The sequence below is a fragment of the Cydia pomonella genome, chromosome 7 (assembly GCF_033807575.1).
Source record: "Cydia pomonella isolate Wapato2018A chromosome 7, ilCydPomo1, whole genome shotgun sequence".
In the NCBI taxonomy this organism is placed as follows: domain Eukaryota; kingdom Metazoa; phylum Arthropoda; class Insecta; order Lepidoptera; family Tortricidae; genus Cydia; species Cydia pomonella.
This window is the reverse complement of record NC_084709.1, coordinates 2,092,977-2,111,024: the sequence shown is the minus strand read 5'-3', so window position 1 is coordinate 2,111,024 and position 18,048 is coordinate 2,092,977. Positions and strand designations below refer to the sequence as shown.

Below are 18,048 nucleotides of genomic sequence, written 5' to 3'. Positions count from 1 at the left end.
ATAAACGGAAGAAACTCAGCAAAACCCGGAAAGAACATTGGTTTATTTATTAAATTTGTGAACCATAGGTGCAGTACTGGATTATACTTAGTCAGGTCATAAGTTCTGTCACAAAGGTTTTGACTGATAAAATATTATACAAAGCTTATAATAATAAAATATAGCCATTCGTTGAAAGCTTGTTTTGTTCTTGTTCAAATGTAATATAATTTGTATTAAATCGAGCAATTTTATTTACATTTATTTTTGAAAAAATATGCTTTCTTTACAAAAGGGAATACAAAACAGCTGTAACATTAATAAAATAGTTACTATTGTTTATCTGTATGAAACTACTTTATTTATCCGACAAGTCCAAGAACAGCATTACTTTAGATAATACCCTTCAAAGGGTACTTTTCAGTAACACGCTTAGTACAGTAGATTTGGTAGATCATGTATAGTAGCATATTTCAATCACATAAAGTACAATTCACATAAACTACGTATCGAAATAAAGACAAAAGACCCCGCTTTTGCGTTATGCAAGATTCAAACATGTTAAACAGTGATCAAAATCACCTTAAACAAGTACTTGGAGTATTTTTTTTACGTGTTTTTTTATGACTTTTTCCGTACATTACCTAGAATTATGCTAAACCACGGCAGCGAATAAGGTTATAACTTATTCACCTTTAAATAAGCTTTTAAACGATATACATAAATAATAAGGAATCTGTATACCCATAACTTTTTTATCAATAAAAATTTAAAAACCTTTGTGACAGAACTTATGACCTGACTAAGTACATAAACCTAACTCGGTTATTCGTTTAATACCATAACATGCGTCGCAACACATGCATTTAACAATGCGAGACCACAACAAAGGTAAACAGAATGTCATTGTACATTCACGAATATTATCCTCGACTACGGTATTCCGACTATTATATGTCTAAGTAGTTGTCTAGATATTTAGGGCGCGGGCATTCTATCGAATTGCGAGCGAGTTGAAAGCGAGCCGAGCGCGCAACGTGTTCGCCGCGTGTGCGCAACGATTCCGCTCTCATTCCAGTATGTCAGTGAGCAGCAAAATTGTTGCGCGCTCGCAGCGATATCGTTGCGCACTCGCGGTGAACCCGGTGCGCACTCGCAAATCGCCAGTGTGCCCGCGTTCTTAGCAACGTGACAGACGGACGGACGGACGGCGCAGAGTCGCACGTTTTGTAGGGAACCCTAAAAAAAATGGTTTCTACGCAGTTTTACTTAGTTTCAGTCCATATCTCTTCTTCTTTCTAGCGTTTGTCCCGGCTTATTACCACGGCACATGGGAGCCTTGGAGCTTGGCAACTAATCCCAAGAATTCAGGTAGGCACTAGGTATTACGAGAGCGACTGCCATTTGACCTTCCAAATTCCAACCCAGAGGGGATACTAGGCCTTATTGGGATTAGTCCGGTTTCCGTGTATGTTTCCCTTCACCGAAGCGACTGTTTTCAAATGACATATTTATTTATTTATTTAATCTTTTTTGCACAATACATGAAGGTACAAATGGCGGACTTAATGCCTTAAGGCACTCTCTACCAGTTAACTAATAATAACCAATAACGTACATACATTCCGAAAAACTCAACTCCTCTTAGGAGTTTGAAGAACGTAGCCTGGGTAAAAAAAAAAGTAACCACTTAAGCATGTATATATTGGCGCAAATGCAAAGGTTGTATAAACTGCTAAAATTTTCACAGCTTTTGACTTAGCCTAAGTGGGGGCTATAGGGGATTATTAACATTTACTCTGTGACCCATTTCGTACCTTGTCAAAGTAACAATAGTATGAGCTCTCTGGCAACTTTCATGTTGTTTCTCACTGTGACAAGGTACGAAATGAGTCACAAATTAAATCTTTTGACTGTACCATGCAAAGGGCTCAAGATATACTAGCACCAAGCACCCACCCAAAGTGCCGGTTCATGAATAAAACCGTATCATTGACTGCATACGAGTGGGGGCGAAAGAGAGCGCGCCTAACCTAGGTCCTCAGTGCGATGTGAGAGGCGCGCGCGTCGAACGTACGACCGACTGGCCTCCTCACCACCAAACACGCGAAAACCAACTCTAAAAGTTAAACACAAAGTGCATATTCAAGTGTAGTGAGCAGTGAATTTCTAGTGAAATGAGTGAAGAAAACGCAATGGGAGACGATTTGAAAAGACAAGCGGCGATGTTCTATAATACTACAGAGAGGTTTGTGCAAATTTAAGTCTGCTAATGATTCAAATGTATTGTCGTGGAATTCTGTAGGAAACAGGTTTTAGACGGGTGCAAGTGATAAAGTTGCTTAATAACTGAGTCTTTAAGTGACCGACGATGAAGCTTAAGTGTTTGGAATAAGGTTCAGGTTCGTTTAGCATTTGGTTTTTGCGATTGTCGATTTTTAATTTCTACTTAATTGGCATTGTGAAAATGCGGATGTCATTCCTTTTGTCGACAATGCCGAAATCCAGTTTAATTGTGCAACGTTGCTAATACTTAAGAAAGATAAGCAAATCGTAAAACAAAACAGTTTTTTTTAATTAAGATTTAATTGTTTTAAGACCGGTTTGCTACATTCGTTACAATGTTAAGTAAAAAATATTTAAAATGCCATTCGTGTATGTCGTGCGCAGAAATAATTAATTTACTTACGTGAAAATTTAAACGTAGAGCCTGAATTTATGTAAACATGCACATCTACATGTGTGTGTCACCTAGTTGTGTACATAGTTTTGGTGGTTTAGGTACCCATAAGAATTTCTGTTTATTTTTTTTTAAGTTAGATGGGGTAATAGGAATATTGTGGCAAGAGATACAATCGTAGGTCCTCATACTGTTTCTTTTGCCCCGCCGAGGTAAATAAAATGTTTGTCGTGCCCCTTTCATCTTGATGACCGGTCTGGCCTAGTGGGCAGTGACCCTGCCTATGAAGCCTATGGTCCTGAGGTCGAATCCCGGTCTTCCTCGCGTTGTCCCGGCATTTGCCACGGCTCATGGGAGCCTGGGGTCCGCTTGACAACTAATCCCAAGATTTGGCGTAGGCACTAGTTTTTACGAAAGCGACTGCCATTGCCATCAGACCTTCCAACCCAGAGGATAAACTAGGCCTTGTTGGGATTAGTCCGGTTTCCTAACGATGTTCACGAGGTCGAATCCCGGTATGGGCATTTATGTGATGAGCACAGATATTTGTTCCTGAGTCATGGATGTTTTCTATGTATTTAAGTATTTGTATATCATATATATCGTTGTCTGAGTACCCACAACACAAGCCTTCTGATGATTACCGTGGGACTTAGTCAATTTGTGTAAGAATGTCCTTATAATATTTATTTATGTATACCGCATGATCTTATACAAATCTTTTGACGCGTTTTTTTAGTACATTAATAAATAACCTTGTGATTCACTAAACCATTGCAAAAATGTGACATTTTCTATGAAAAGGGACCTTATTGTCGGTGACGCTTACGCCATTATCAACGGTGCTCCCATATTATAAACAACGCCGCGCTACGCAGTGCGGCGTAAGCGTCATCGACAATAAGGTCCCTTTTCATAGATAATGTCACAAATATTTAACATTTTCTTCGCTTTAGTCACCTTAGTTATTACAAACTGCCGTGTTGACTTTCCTGCAAACATATGTGGTCCAATTACTGTATTCTACAGTGCCAACCATTGGGTACATCTACCTATCAAGAAACGGAATCACTCTTAAACACTATCAAATGAGTCATTTTACTAACCTTATCCCTATATTTTTTTTAGATTTTTGGAAAACAGGTGGCTAAGAGTGTAGTATATTTCTAGAATCGTCCCATAATGTTCTTTCATTTGATACCCCATACGATAGGTTCTGAAAAAAGACGTGTGGCACTCGGGGACTGCCGCGGTAAAGCTATTGCATAGCATTTTGTATCAACTTATGCAATTATAATTATTTATTTATTTTATTTATGCAGTATTTCTTTTTCTTTGATATTAATACCACCATAACCAACCACCAGTAAACCAGTATAACGATATGATCTCAGTTGATAGGGATCTCGAGGTTCTGTTCACTTCTGATGGTTTTTCGGAAAAGACAAGTACGCTTGACAAGAGATAATGTAAACACTGGTAATTCGTAGTTACTCCTGGTATTTATATATTCCAATCGTTCACCGAGCGCACGACTCAAGATAACCAATATAAAAGTGTGAACCTTGTTTATTCATAGTTACGATACGTATACGGATTCACTTATATTGGACAAGTTGTAAGTCATGGGAATAAGCGCCTTCAACGTCGGTCTTTATTAGGTAGCGTCAGGAAACAAATATTTATAAAAAATATACGAAATTAAAATAAATAGGCACTTTATTTATTTTATGGAAAACAATTTTTTTTCGCTAACACATTAAATAAAATATGTAAAACTGTATGTATTTTATATGTAAAACCGATAGTTTATCTATACAATTAAAAAAAATATGCGGAGAGGGCGGTATAAAAAGGAAAATTATAATGTATGGAGAAAAAAATTTTTCATAAAAAACGAAACCGAGCATCATTTTTAATTTTCACAATTCAATCGCTAGGCATTTCCACAGCTGCAGCTCGTTTTAAAATAGAAATAAGTGAAAGTTTTTTCTCTAAACATTATAGTTTTCATTTTTTTAACGTTAATACTGATTTTGAAGTTATATTTTTTTTAAATCATTCCCTATCGAAGGCGAAATTAGCAATGTCCCACTTTTCTCGATTTGAGACGGCAGCGTGCCCTTACATTAGAATGTTCAATTTAAAGTATTCGTTCTGATTTTCATCGTTTTCATTTTCATCACCTTAGTTGCTCTACAAAGAGGACAAATTAATACAAATACTCAAACGGTAAATACGTAGTTAGGGAGTTTCGTTCTGTTTATCATCAGCAGTTCCACTACACTAATTGCCAGTTTTTGAATGAAAATGCTTAATTTGTAGACAAACAATACAAAAATCACTATATGTGTACCTATAAGATTTTAAGTGTTCCCTCAATTCTTCATGGATTCCATCATTAGAACTTTGAACCCGGGACGGGACCATCGGCTTTATAGGCAGGGTCACTGCCCACTAGGCCAGACCAGTCATCATACATTTTACTTGACAAATAGAGATGATTATTATTTATTTCTTTTGTTTATGATAAAAGGTTAAATTTGATTGATCTAATATCTGTTCTAAATATTTTTTACACAGTTTTCAACATACATAAATACATCTTAAAACTACACTATAACTCGCATATTAAAATTGTAAATCCGAGCTCTCGTTAAAAATGTTGTCCATAGTTTTCCTATTGTTGTACAAGTACTATTTAGTAATTTTTGATGGACTATTCCCGATATTTGGGTTTCAAGTTAATGCAAGATATTGTTTTAACAATACTATCAGAAAAACTGGATTTTTGGTTAACAACCGGTTATTCGTAAGTATATTAAAATAAAAACCGGTTACATTCTATAGTTTCAAGGAATAGGAGCACATGATTTAAAAAGTTGCATTATTTATAAAAAAAATTGCTGACTCGGGCATGCATGCACTGCATGAAGCGGGCATGCCTACTTGACACTCGGATAAACGTGTTTCTCACATGGGTAATGCATTATTTAGCTGTCGCGCTCACTCAATAACAAGGAAATTTTTAATTTTATTTAGAAAAAATATGTTTTCAAATGTTATAATAGTACTTACGAATGAAAAGTGATACCGTGAGCTTTGTTTTTGTGCTTGGAGCTATTGAAGCACTGGAAAAAGGCGCAACACGGCATTCTTTGGCAATATTTTATCGAATTTGATGACAATGTTGACACTTCAGCGTCACCCATACGACTAATTCAATATAGGTCCCGGAACCTATATTTTGTGGCTCACGATCGACCGCCTGGTACCTCATCTACCCCTATTACGTACATCAATGATACATACAGATTACTATAAACAGCTGCTTATGTATTTGTCCGATTTCGGAGCAGCTCGTCTCGATTCGTGCGAGTTTCGTAGAGTAGTACCATAGAAATAGGATAGTATAGAACGACTGTCAAACTTCAAAAGTGTGACCAAAAATGAAATGCAAGTGTGTGCGTAAATTGTCTATGTGCGAACAAAAATAGTGATGTCATGTTACAACATATTAATAATCTATCGATGTTTAACTGCTTTATCGACTACTTTTTCAAATGTGTTTGTTTTTATAAAAAATGTAATAGGTATGAGTATTATTACTACTATTAGACCTTATTAGCGCCTTTAGTACCTTTAATTTTCTTTTACAGCGGACGCATAGTAAATAACAATACTGATAGTGATAACCGAGGCTACAGTTACAGTCGTTTCAGTCAGCATCAAAATGGTCAAATATATAGGTACACATGTGTCACAATGGTCAAATATATATTGTTACTTATTTTACAGTACATATGGAGCTACTTTACCGCACTAGTGCGATAATTAGCACATTACGTAACTATATCGAACATTTTAAGGGCCATATGTATTGTAATACATTTGCGAATAGTTAATTCGAAACTCGTGTCGACTTAAAATCGTATCGCCACTCATTGCGATTTTTTATTTTTCTCACCTGGTTTGGTGTTCTGGGACGTTTACTTACTTACTACTTACTCCGTTGGCTCAGCGACCCAAAATGAGACTTGGCCTCCGACACAAGACAGCGCCACTTTTCTCGGTCCTGTGCGACCTCTCGCCAATTGTCGACTCGAAGCTCGCGCAGATCCGCCTCCACCATGTCGCTCCAGCGATACCTAGGGCGTCCGATAGGACGTCCTGCTAGGCGACCCAGGTACGCTCTTTTTACGTTTTTTCGTTTTTACTTGACTAAATTACTAACGTAGTCCGATCAAGCATTATGGAACCCGGCGCTGTCGGTAAAGCAGGTGACTCGCGTTGATAAAGCAGGTTTCTGTCGTATGCGGGTGTGAGTGGTGTAACATGTGCAATGTCGTTAACACAAACACATGCTAAGTGTTAACAGTAGGCGCAAATAGTTGACTTACCAAAGAAAATTTGAAATTCGCGCCTTTTCCGCCTGACAAGTTGGGTTGGGTGTGTATACGCTGTCTTGTGTTAGCGGCAAAGCCGTGGAAAAGTGGTTAAAATGTAAGTAATGTGTTGGAAAGTGAAGTTTAAATTTATCGCTGAACATGTGCATCTTCAAAAAAGGTATTATAACAATCGTTATTATTTTACGTCGGTTATAAAGGTTAATATCTTAATGATGTCTTGTGAACAACTAATTCCATACCTACTAATATACCGACAAGTTATCGATACAGTCATATGAACATTTTGTCAAGCCCTAGCGTAAAGTAACAGTTTAGGTTTTTACACAAAATATTCTAAATTATTGACTAATATCATGAAATATTAACACACAATTGAAGAAAAACTTATAATGAACTGTATAAATTGGCTTTTTACACTTTTTATGCTGTTAATTTGATATAATATCGTTACGAAAATTTCGCTACGATTATCATAATTACCTGTGAAATGAGTATTTCCCTGGGTTTTTTGGCCCTGAAACACAACAATCCGGCACACAACATGACACCATCTTCACTAAATTACTTACTTAATATTTATTTTTGATTTTGATTCTCGTATATTTTTAACGTTAAAAAATACGGCAATATGATTTTGGCCGCCTCGGCCGCCTTCGAATTCAAAAAATGGTTACGTTTTCTCATATGTAGTCTGCCTCTTTCACACTCGTGGCTTGTTCATATACGTGATGGCTTCCCTTTCGCACACTTCATCTGTCTGTCAAGCGAAGCGTATGACAAGTCTCTGAGTAGTACAATACGTCTAATCGCACGCACACAACGCCGTGTCGAAGACTGCCGAACTGAAACGACGTTAGACGAAGTGGGGAGCGTGAGGTTTTTTCGTTACGGAATTTCTGGATTCGGTCCCCGCGCTCAAGGCCCGCGATAGAAGCTATGCAATAGCTTAAAAAAAAACAAATACCATACAAAAATTTGACGTCTTTACTCCGGCCCTAAGGGGGGGATTTTTAGGAACTAGTGTAAAAATTAAATGTTTTGGTCTAAAGTAAGCAAAGTAGCTTTTATTCCGTTGTAGAACATCCACTATAGCCCAGACAGCGCAACGTCAACGTTTCTAAACGTTAAACATTTACGAAATTATGACGTTTACTTAACACTTGCACATGCTGGGCTATCAAAATCACTGCCAACTTAGCTTGGTCGGACTCTAACTCTGTTAACTGACGATTCGTATTGTAAAACTAACGAACCTTGCCAGCATTTTTCAAAAAGAAAAACACGATATTCTAAGACAAATATAAAGATTATTATTCAAGTAGGCATATTACAATGCACTTATATTATGATCGTCAAATAAAGCTACACCGGCTCTAACCCTACACCTCTGACCCGAGAAGATTTAAATCCCACCTCAATTGGAGGAGGGTATCCCTAAAAGAATCATGAACATGTCGCGCCAGTGTCTAAAACATGTGAGTGGAATGCGTAGAATTAGTTTAATATTAAAAGAAGAATTAAAAGCTAACATTTTTTCTTGCACACAAAAATACTTATAACCTACATTCGACTTCTCGCTGAAAATTCCCGAGTTAAGTTAAGCACATGTGTGTTTATATAGCGGCGTCACAAATTGTTTAATCAAGTTGATACTAAAAATGTTAGTGTTACTATAACTGTTATTCTTATTATTATTATTTTTTCTATTTATTTGGGACAAAAAACAGTAACACACAGGTTTAGACACGAAAATAAAATACAAAGAATAATAAAGTGTGAGACCAACGACATCGTCCACAGATTACTAGATTACCTACTGATAAATCTACAATATATAGCGCTAGGTAACAATATAAAGGATATGATGTTATACATTTATACGTAAACAAATTTGTTTATAAATGTGTTTTTTGGCTAAAAAGGAGGCGAAAGTGGCTAATATGACGGTACACTACATCTTAGTGCTAATATATTAGGTCCACCGATTGTGAGTTAAGAGCGTTACTTTTAGTATAGTTAGGGTCTTAAATTATCAATATCTTCCTTATGCATTAAAATTAACAAACCTCTCTCAAATTTTGTCCCTTTCCAACAAACACAAATGACAGAGGGCCTACCGCGAAACACGTAAATCGAAAATCCGTACGCACGAATAAGGCAGAGCGATAAAGCGAGATAATGACAGATTCAGACAAACCATTATCAACGGCTTGGTAAATTTGACAAACATTTGTGAATAAGACGTTTGGTTCTAAGCTAAGGTAACAGTTCATAAAAAGTAAGACAGAATTAGACCATTTTCACCACGTTGACAATTGACAATTACTTGTCCATTTCCGGGTCGATTTATTTATTTAATCGTATGGCTGGATATTCAATTCAATTCAATACTTTATTTCCAAGAATATGGTACATACACTGTTGGTTAGTAGAAGGTAGATCAGCATATTCTGCCGGCATGCATCGGCGTAGAAATATTTACATAATTATTTACATGAGGAGTTAAATTAAACATTAAAATTCAGTCAGTATAAGATTAGCAAAATTAATTAACAATTCATAATAAATATCAATTTAAAAAATCATCAACAGAGTATTAATATTTACCAAGCAACCATTGAAACATTTTTTTTTTCAAATTGACATACCGGTAAAGTTTTGAGGTCATCTGGGACTCTATTAAATATTTTAACAGCCATATTATTTGGCAAGGTTTAGTGAAACTCTAACTAATTAGGTACTATAATTTTACATCTAGCTCCTTCACCCATCGGGCTGCGTTTTCATCAGGGAGGAGCAAGTCCAAAGTATCTCCAGGGTATTTTCTCTTTGGGCAGTCGTAGATGATATGGTGCATGGATTGCACTGGCTCTCCGCAATCACACATTGATGACTGTCTCCAGCCACACTTGAACATGTACTCTCCGCAAAGTCCATGCCCAGTTCTAAGCCTGTTCAGTTGGCACCACTCTCGTCTGGGGGCCGAGAAGCCGAATGGCTTTTGCGTGGGGTCATAGTTGGATGCAGTGGCCTTTGGTGGATTTAACTTCCATTCGCCTTTCCATCTAGTTTTTATATTGAGAGGTTTTTCCAGCAGATCAATCGCTGTCTGGTAGGGCGGATGTCGGGACTTCAAAAGATGACGGGGCGGGGCCATAAACTCCTGGGGGACTGGTAAGTTTGGGTTTCCTGTTATTTTCTTAGCTTCATTTTTCAGTGCCAGTAGTCTTCTAAGGTGTGGAGGTGGTATATGGCTAAGAGTTGGAAGCCATTGAACTGGGGTCGACTGAATCGTGCCCGATATGCAACGCATAGTTTTGCGCAGCTGAACGTCAACCTTTTCTGTGTGGGCACTGTTAAGCCATACTGGAGCGCAATATTCCCCTGCGGAGTACACCAGGCTCCGGGTCGATAAGTAACGGCGGTACCTAGCATCACTATATACTTATTGGACCAGCAATGTAAGGCGAATTGTTACTGTCAGGTGACAATTGTCACCGTAATGAGACGGAGGCTAGCTGTTCGTAAGTTTTAATTCACCAGATGGATTTTAATATTTCGGAAATACGCATGCAAAATATCCCCCATAGGCGTCAGGTTTGTCTTACAGTCTCGACGGTTATTTTCGTGTGCAGTATTGAAAGAGTTTGCCGAATATTTGAGTGAATACGTACATATGTAATAACTAACATTAAAAGTGACCTTGGCCGAAGTTTCCTGCATGATTACAGTTCAATCACGGAAGTAATCATTACATTCACGTTGTCGTACAGGTGGCCGTTTGACCAACAGACATTATGGTTACGGCTTTTAGGGGCCAATTTTTATTTTTTTGACAGATTTTGATAAAAATTAGCCCTTAGATGCGTTTTACTGAATTTAATCTTCGAAATATGCTCCTCAAAAAATAAAAAACAACTCAGAAAAACAAAAATGTATCTAGGTAATACCGCTCACGAATGCATCTGTTTTATTTCCCTGAAAATGCAAGCAAGCCGAATTTTTGTTTGAAGAACAGACCCAAATGGCTTCCTAGCTCTGTCATTTCAGATAGATTGAAAGATTAGTTTTTTTTTACACGTAGTATTACCCTGTTACGGCTGCCATTTTGTGTTTTATAGAAAAACCCAAAAGTTTAACAATATCCTATAAGTAGTTGTGCAGATTCTAATAAATGTATATTATTGTTTATTTGTTTATTAGCCACCTCAATTAAAAATATTCTGAAGAATATAGAACCACATTATACAGACGCGTCAAAAACATTGTCTGTGAACCGAGTAAAAAGCCTAACAATGTTCTTATCTCTGCATATAATTAAGGCAAAAAACGTGTTCACAAGAGGAAATTCCTGGTTATAAAACATTAGTTAGTATTAAACTAGTCAAACAGGTATTTAGTATGCTATCATTTCTGATTATGTCCGCCTGTCGTTTTCATAAGGTTTCTCGTTGCGAATACTCAATAGTGTTGCTAAATGGTCACAAGTCACATTTTTTGTGAATTTTGGCCCACATCTGTGACATTTGCGGCAATGTGCGTGACTTATGATTAGGCCGCACTAGGCCCGTTTTTGTTACCTTATAATATAAGTCCAAAAATGTGACTTTTCATTAAACGAATCGTAACATATGACTCAAGAGCCCTGGAAACACTGTCAATACTACAGTAGATTTTTATAATATATTATATATATAATAATTACCTTCCTTTTCGACTCAGTGGATAAATTTAGAAGGTAGTACCTTCCTGATTTTATGTGACAATCAAATTGTTGCACATTCTTGAAATTAATACTTACCTACTCTTTGTACCTAAGATGGACTAATTACCTACCTAACATTTATACCTATGATCTGCTGTAAAAAGTAATGAAATAAACGAATTTGTATTTTACCGTCCATTAGATTTACCTTCCTTTTTGATGCAGTAGGTAAAAAAGATTACCTTCCATCGGGGAAAATTTGGATGTTACTATTTCACAACCATTTCCTTCCTTTCTAGAAGGTAGATTGCCCACTGAGTAAAAAAGGAAGGAAATACCTTCTGAATTCAGATGGTCTATTCTCTCAGTTTACCTCGTCGAGGAATTTGATTCTTGTGCCACATCGTACTTGATGAATATGACAATACATATTAAATCCCCTAAGGGATCTCATTATTGTCACTGTGACAAGGAGCCAAATGCTACGGAAATCAATCCTTCCCGTACTGACAGTACAGGAATTGCACAACCTTATTCCTCCGTCCCCATTTCACCATCGGACTACCAGACAATCGGCACTTCGGCATCGCTTCATGGTAGGTATTCCACAAATACGCACGAAGCGTTTCGCTTCAACATTCCTTATGCGAACTGCCAAGGAGTGGAATGCCCTGCCCGAGTCTGTGTTTCCGTATGAGTACAATCTGAATCTCTTCAAGGCTAGTAGAGTAAATAGGTATCTCATAGGTAAGCGTGCTCCACCGTAGACCGCATCATCACTTACCATCAGGTGTGATCGTGGTCAAACGCCTGTCTATCCTCCATAAAAAAAAAGGAAGAACCCCGAGGCCCGGTTTCAGTTGTCGGGCGTCAGACCGTCAACATCTCCAGCATCTCCTGAGGATGCCTCGTAGAGAGGCGAAACACGTGTCGAGTTTTGTACTTTTCGTTGTGGGTTGTTATATTTATTTGCGTATTTATTTTTGCGGTGGGAGGGTGGGGACATTAATTGCATGTAAAAATACGCAAGTAAGTATAACGGGTTAGCACTGATTGTTTAGCACGTTATTTTCTCGTGGTTTAGCAAAGTAATATTTCTTGTTTTAATTGCATTGTCACCCGACTTACATATGTATGAAAAATGTCGGCTCAATAGGAAATCGCGAAGTGGGTCAAATTTAGCTTTTAAGATTTGACAGCTGACACTAAGAAAACAACATACATACTAAATAATAACAGGGCAAGTTAAATAAAAACTTGTAAAAAGAAGACACTTCAAAACAGTTTTTTTTTTCAAGGATTTCGTGACAAAGGTAATCCATTGTTGTCTTGCCATCTTTCCACTGTTAACGAGTAGGTAGGTATATTATGTTAATATAACATAGGTCATCAAATAAATATCATGCATACAGTCCTTTGTACCGGTTCCCTTTGTTTGGCATAATTATTAAAAGTCATAATGTTGGACCCGGGTATGTCCTTAAACTGCGTCCAAAAGAGAGGTATGGGCAATGTGAATGTCATCTCGCCTTGTGTGGTAGGGCACAGCACAGCAGATGTCATTCCAGATCTAGAGCAGAGCCCAACTGGGGAAGTACCTCCACCTTACAGAAAACCGCAGCCAAGAGCTCAACGAGGGGGGTGGGGTTAGGGTCGGCAGCGCGCATGTAACTCCTCTGGAGTTGCAGGTGTACATAGGCTACGGAGACTGCTTACCATCAGGCAGGCCGTATGCTTGTTTGCCACCGACGTAGTATAAAAATAAAAATAAAATGTAATGATAGTCATAACTCTGAAACCGTTAACTTTTCAGGAATTTCCTTAGGTTATCCTATAGATAGGTTAGGTTAGATTAGGTTTGTTTTATGGCAATCCTGAAAAGTTACGCGTTTCAGAGAAAAACCAAATTATGGCTAACGAAATTGCGGACAAACAATACATAACTTTATGGGAAAAAATAGAGACCCCCTTTGTACATGTTCGAAATGCGTGTTTGGAAAAAAGAGGTTACCAATACTAGCCACTATATATATAGTGGATAGTATTGGTGGCAATCAAGCATACGGCCCGCCTGATGGTAAGCAGTGTCCGTAGCCTATGTACGCCTGCAACTCTAGAGAAGTTACATGCGCGTTGCCGACCCTAAAGCCGCCCCCCCCCTCGTTGAGCTCTGGCAACCTTACTCACCGGCAGGAACACAACACTATGAGTAGGGTCTAGTGTTATTTGGCTGCTGTTTTCTGTAAGGTGGAGGTACTTCCCCAGTTGGGCTCTGCTCTAGATCTGGAATGACATCCGCTATGCTGTGCCCTACCACACAAAACGAGATGACATTCGCAATGCCCATACCTCTCTTTTGGACGTAATTTAAGGACGTACCCGGGTCCGGCAATAATAATGTGTACTAGAGCCGCCAGGCCACTGTTTCACCACGCTGACAACTGTCGTCTGACATTGACAATAGCACTGCGTAGGGGGAGCCACTAGCACATTCAGAGGGTCTACTGCGAAATACGAAAATCAAAATTTCGTTATCTGCCTCTCTTTCACTCTTGCATATTCGAACGATAGAGAAGGAGATACCGTTTTTTTTTTTGCTATTCGCAGTAGGTCACTGGAATCAAACCACCTTGATGCATCAATGTCATATTTATTAGCAACACATTATCTGTAAAACTTGTCAAAAAAGTGTTTAAAGCGTAGTATGTACAATTTTCTCTATGATCACTTGATCAGTGGTGCGACACTCCTCCTTTCGGTCATTCCCGGCTCCGTTCGGCTCAGCATTGCTCCGAACAATTATTAGGGTTGACACAACTTGACGTCCATTTGCGTGCACGATCACAGATAAAATAATGACTTGAATTTCGACAACCCTAAATAGCCGAAAGGGATAGTGTAATACATTAGAAAGGGACAGCATGATTCGTCCCTGAATCGCTGTCAAACTTCGGTTTTGTAGGAAATTTCGTTTCTGTACGTTAGTACTATTATTTATTCTGTGCTATGGTTTAGGAAGTGCGCTAGAGCTGCACTCTGGTGACAGAACATTGCAGTAATACTCCATATTCACCGTACGTTGCTGGTCCCAGAATTAAACAACACCAGTAGCCGTACAACGAGAGGACACTTGACGTTTACTGCGTAAACTTGATCGCAGACCATCTCGCTCGCACTGATGTATTGGTGCGATACAGAGGGAATGCGATCGAGTTCATGCAGACGCTAACGTAAGTCAAACGCCAACTCGTGGTAGTCGCGAAGGCTCATGTTTCACATGTTTGTACATTGCTGGTCCAAATATAGTATATGTAATTGACGTTACGTACTGTTTCGTTTAATTATCGACCTGGAAATGTACAGATAATTGTCAGTGTCAGGTATCAATTGTCAAGGTAACCAAAAAACCGGCCAAGTGCGAGTCGGACTCGCGCACGAAGGGTTCCGTACCATTACGCAAAAAACGGCAAACAAAAACACGTTTGTTGTATGGGAGACCCACTTAAATGTTTATTTTATTCTGTTTTTAGTATTTGTTGTTACAGTGGCAACAGAAATACATCATCTGTGAAAATGTCAACTGTCTAGCTACAAATAGCTATTACGGTTCATGAGATACAGCCAGTGGTGACAGTCAGACGTACAGAGGAGTCGCGTTTTTACCCTTTGAGTACGGAACACTAAAATAATCATAGAAATACCTATGCATAATGCAAACGGAATGGGTGAAGAATTTAAATATTATTTTAAAATCGATTATAAAGCGACTCTGTAAAAATGCCATATGTATAAATACATAGAAGTATTCCATTACAAATGGAAAATCGATTCGCCTGGATCTTAAGATTGGCTCCAATTATTTTTCGATTTATTCCCTATTGTCGTAAATGTCGTAATCGCCGCCCAAAGGAAATTGTAGCTACTAATAGACCTCTTCCTTGGACGTTTGAACTCCGGTCGGCCATTAAAAGATGGAGGTTAATTATACCCGAAAAGGGTTTTGATTTTAGCAGTCTATAAAAGTAATAAAAAAGTCATTTGTTGTCACAAAAAAAATCAGCAACGAACCAACAAACAAAATGCACAAGCTGAATGGGGTTATAGGGTTGTTGACTGTATCATGCAAAAAGTGGCTGTGACATAATCGGACAGACAGACGGACATGACGAATCTATAAGGGTTCCGTTTTTTGCCATTTGGCTACGGAACCCTAAAAAGTAAGTAAATATATTTTACATCGTGTACTATTGAAAAACTATAAAATTGTTTAAAAATGTTAAACCCAACGTCAAGGTCGCTAATCGTTTTGCCTGTTCGAAAAAAGAACTTACTTTGACTTACATAACAGTCAACCGCCCTATAAGCATACATAGATGGTTGGCCATCCTCAATTGCGCGTTTCTCCAGAAACTTCCTGTCTCGTACCGGTAATCTGCACCGCAACCGCTCGCTTGAAATTCGCTAATTTTTGACTTGCCCGACAGAGACTAATCTGTAGTAATTTATACATATATATTGTAAACTCCCATATACATTTTGTTCATAAATAAGGAACCGGTCTAGTCAAGGTGACAATCGCTATCGCTAGGACGACGAAACGCTGTCTGTCTCTTTATCACTCTTCCTCTAGTGCGACAGTAATCGATTTGTATGTTGGCTACGCAGCAAAGTATAATGGCTCCTCTACACGATGGCCCAGCGTAGGCCAGCCCAAGGAAAGTATTTATGCGTTAGAGGGAGCATGTGATATTGCTATCTCATTCCACCGCATAGCTGCCCTAAAGTTCGCCGGACTATGTCGGTACGGACGCCTCCTGTCGGTTATTCGCAAAATCTGACAATAACTGACAGGCCGATATCGTCCGGCGAACTGGTAATCAGTGGGGCCCGTTAACTATGATATGAAACGATTTCTTCATTCTTACTCTCATACGCGTCCCGCACGTATTGCATTACTACCAACTTATCAACATTACTACGACTACCGCAGGTTATATCCATAACATTCATATACATATCAAATCACTGACATATTTTGTGTGGGCAGATGACGCAAATGGAAAACTGTTATCAAACGTCAGATCAATAACACGTAGGTGTTCTAAGCAAGGCTCGGAAACCGGTTAAATTTCCAATCTGTTATGTTATCATATACCTACTAGGCGCAAAACCTTTTAATTTCGGTTTCGCTCGAAAAATCGTTATTTTTAAACCGGTCAGCTAAGTAGTAAGGAGTAGGAAGTAAGGACAGCTCTTGTCAAATTAACCGGTTTAGAACTTAAGAGTAATAAAAACCGATTTCTTCCTATGTCGGTGTCTATGTTTACGTGGCACACCACCAGGCCAGCCGTTTCGTCGTTCGTCCAATAAACCGTTTTTATTTAGGTTACAATAAATTTCTTAAAACGTTCGCGTACTTATAAACGATCGGAGGAAAACCGAAATAAACCGGTTTTTACCGGTATTTTATAAACCGATTCTGAGCTTTGGTTCTCTGTTATTGTATTATATTTGGTTGTTGTTGTTAAGTAGCACCGCCTACAATCTCTCTGCTTTGCCTAAAGAGGTAGAGAATGCCTCATGGCATTATGTCCGCCTTTTGTACTATAAGGTTTTCTTTTGTGCAATAAAGATTAAATAAATAAATAAATTTTTAATTCAAATCATCTGAAACTTATAACTTAGCATAAACACACTGAGCATAATCCATTTCAATCAAAAAATCTTATAATCTTGACTTTGGTTTTTGTGTTTTTTCCATAGAAACAATTAATGATTTAAAAAAAAATCGCACCCGTGACGGATATATGTCGTATGCCAAAAAATCACAATTTTTTTATAAATATCATAACAATGCTGGGCAAAACCTATTTCAATCAAAAAAACATTAAAATAACAACTTCGGTTTCTATGTGAATGAGAGCCAAATTTCAGCCCACAGTGCGCCGGTCCGATCGCTCGTAACCAACTGACCTACCGAAGCTTATCAGAAGCGTGCGATTTCCATTCTTTCCTTTTTGTTTACACGCCTTAGTGAGGCGTATAGCGACATCTACCGTAAGAATCTTCTATCTTTACGCAACCGGAGTCCGAAGTTATATATTGAGAAATCACTATAATAACAATGTGTTAATTTATTTTTCCTTTATTACAGGATATTTATTTAGTCACCTGCAATAATTTACGAGCTGAGTGAATATATAGGTCATATTGAGCAACTTTTAGTATGGTATCAATCCCGAAATCGCAAAAAAAGTCAAGGTCAAACACCCAAA

The 18,048-nt window shown here is 38.1% G+C and overlaps 1 protein-coding gene across 2 annotated transcripts in view; it reads left to right on the top strand.

Moving 5' to 3' along the window:
- The window catches only part of LOC133519574 (vesicular glutamate transporter 1), a 77,244-nt gene that overhangs the window by 6,054 nt on the left and 53,142 nt on the right, over positions 1 to 18,048 (top strand). The window contains exon 1 of one of the 2 annotated variants that reach the window (XM_061853585.1): positions 1,725 to 2,227. The exons of the other annotated variant lie outside the window; for it this stretch is intronic. Within the exon in view, the coding sequence (XP_061709569.1) occupies positions 2,157 to 2,227 (71 nt within the window). The 5' untranslated portion in view covers positions 1,725 to 2,156. Of the gene's footprint in view, positions 1 to 1,724; positions 2,228 to 18,048 lie in introns of those variants that run through there. 2 annotated transcript variants of the gene reach the window in all.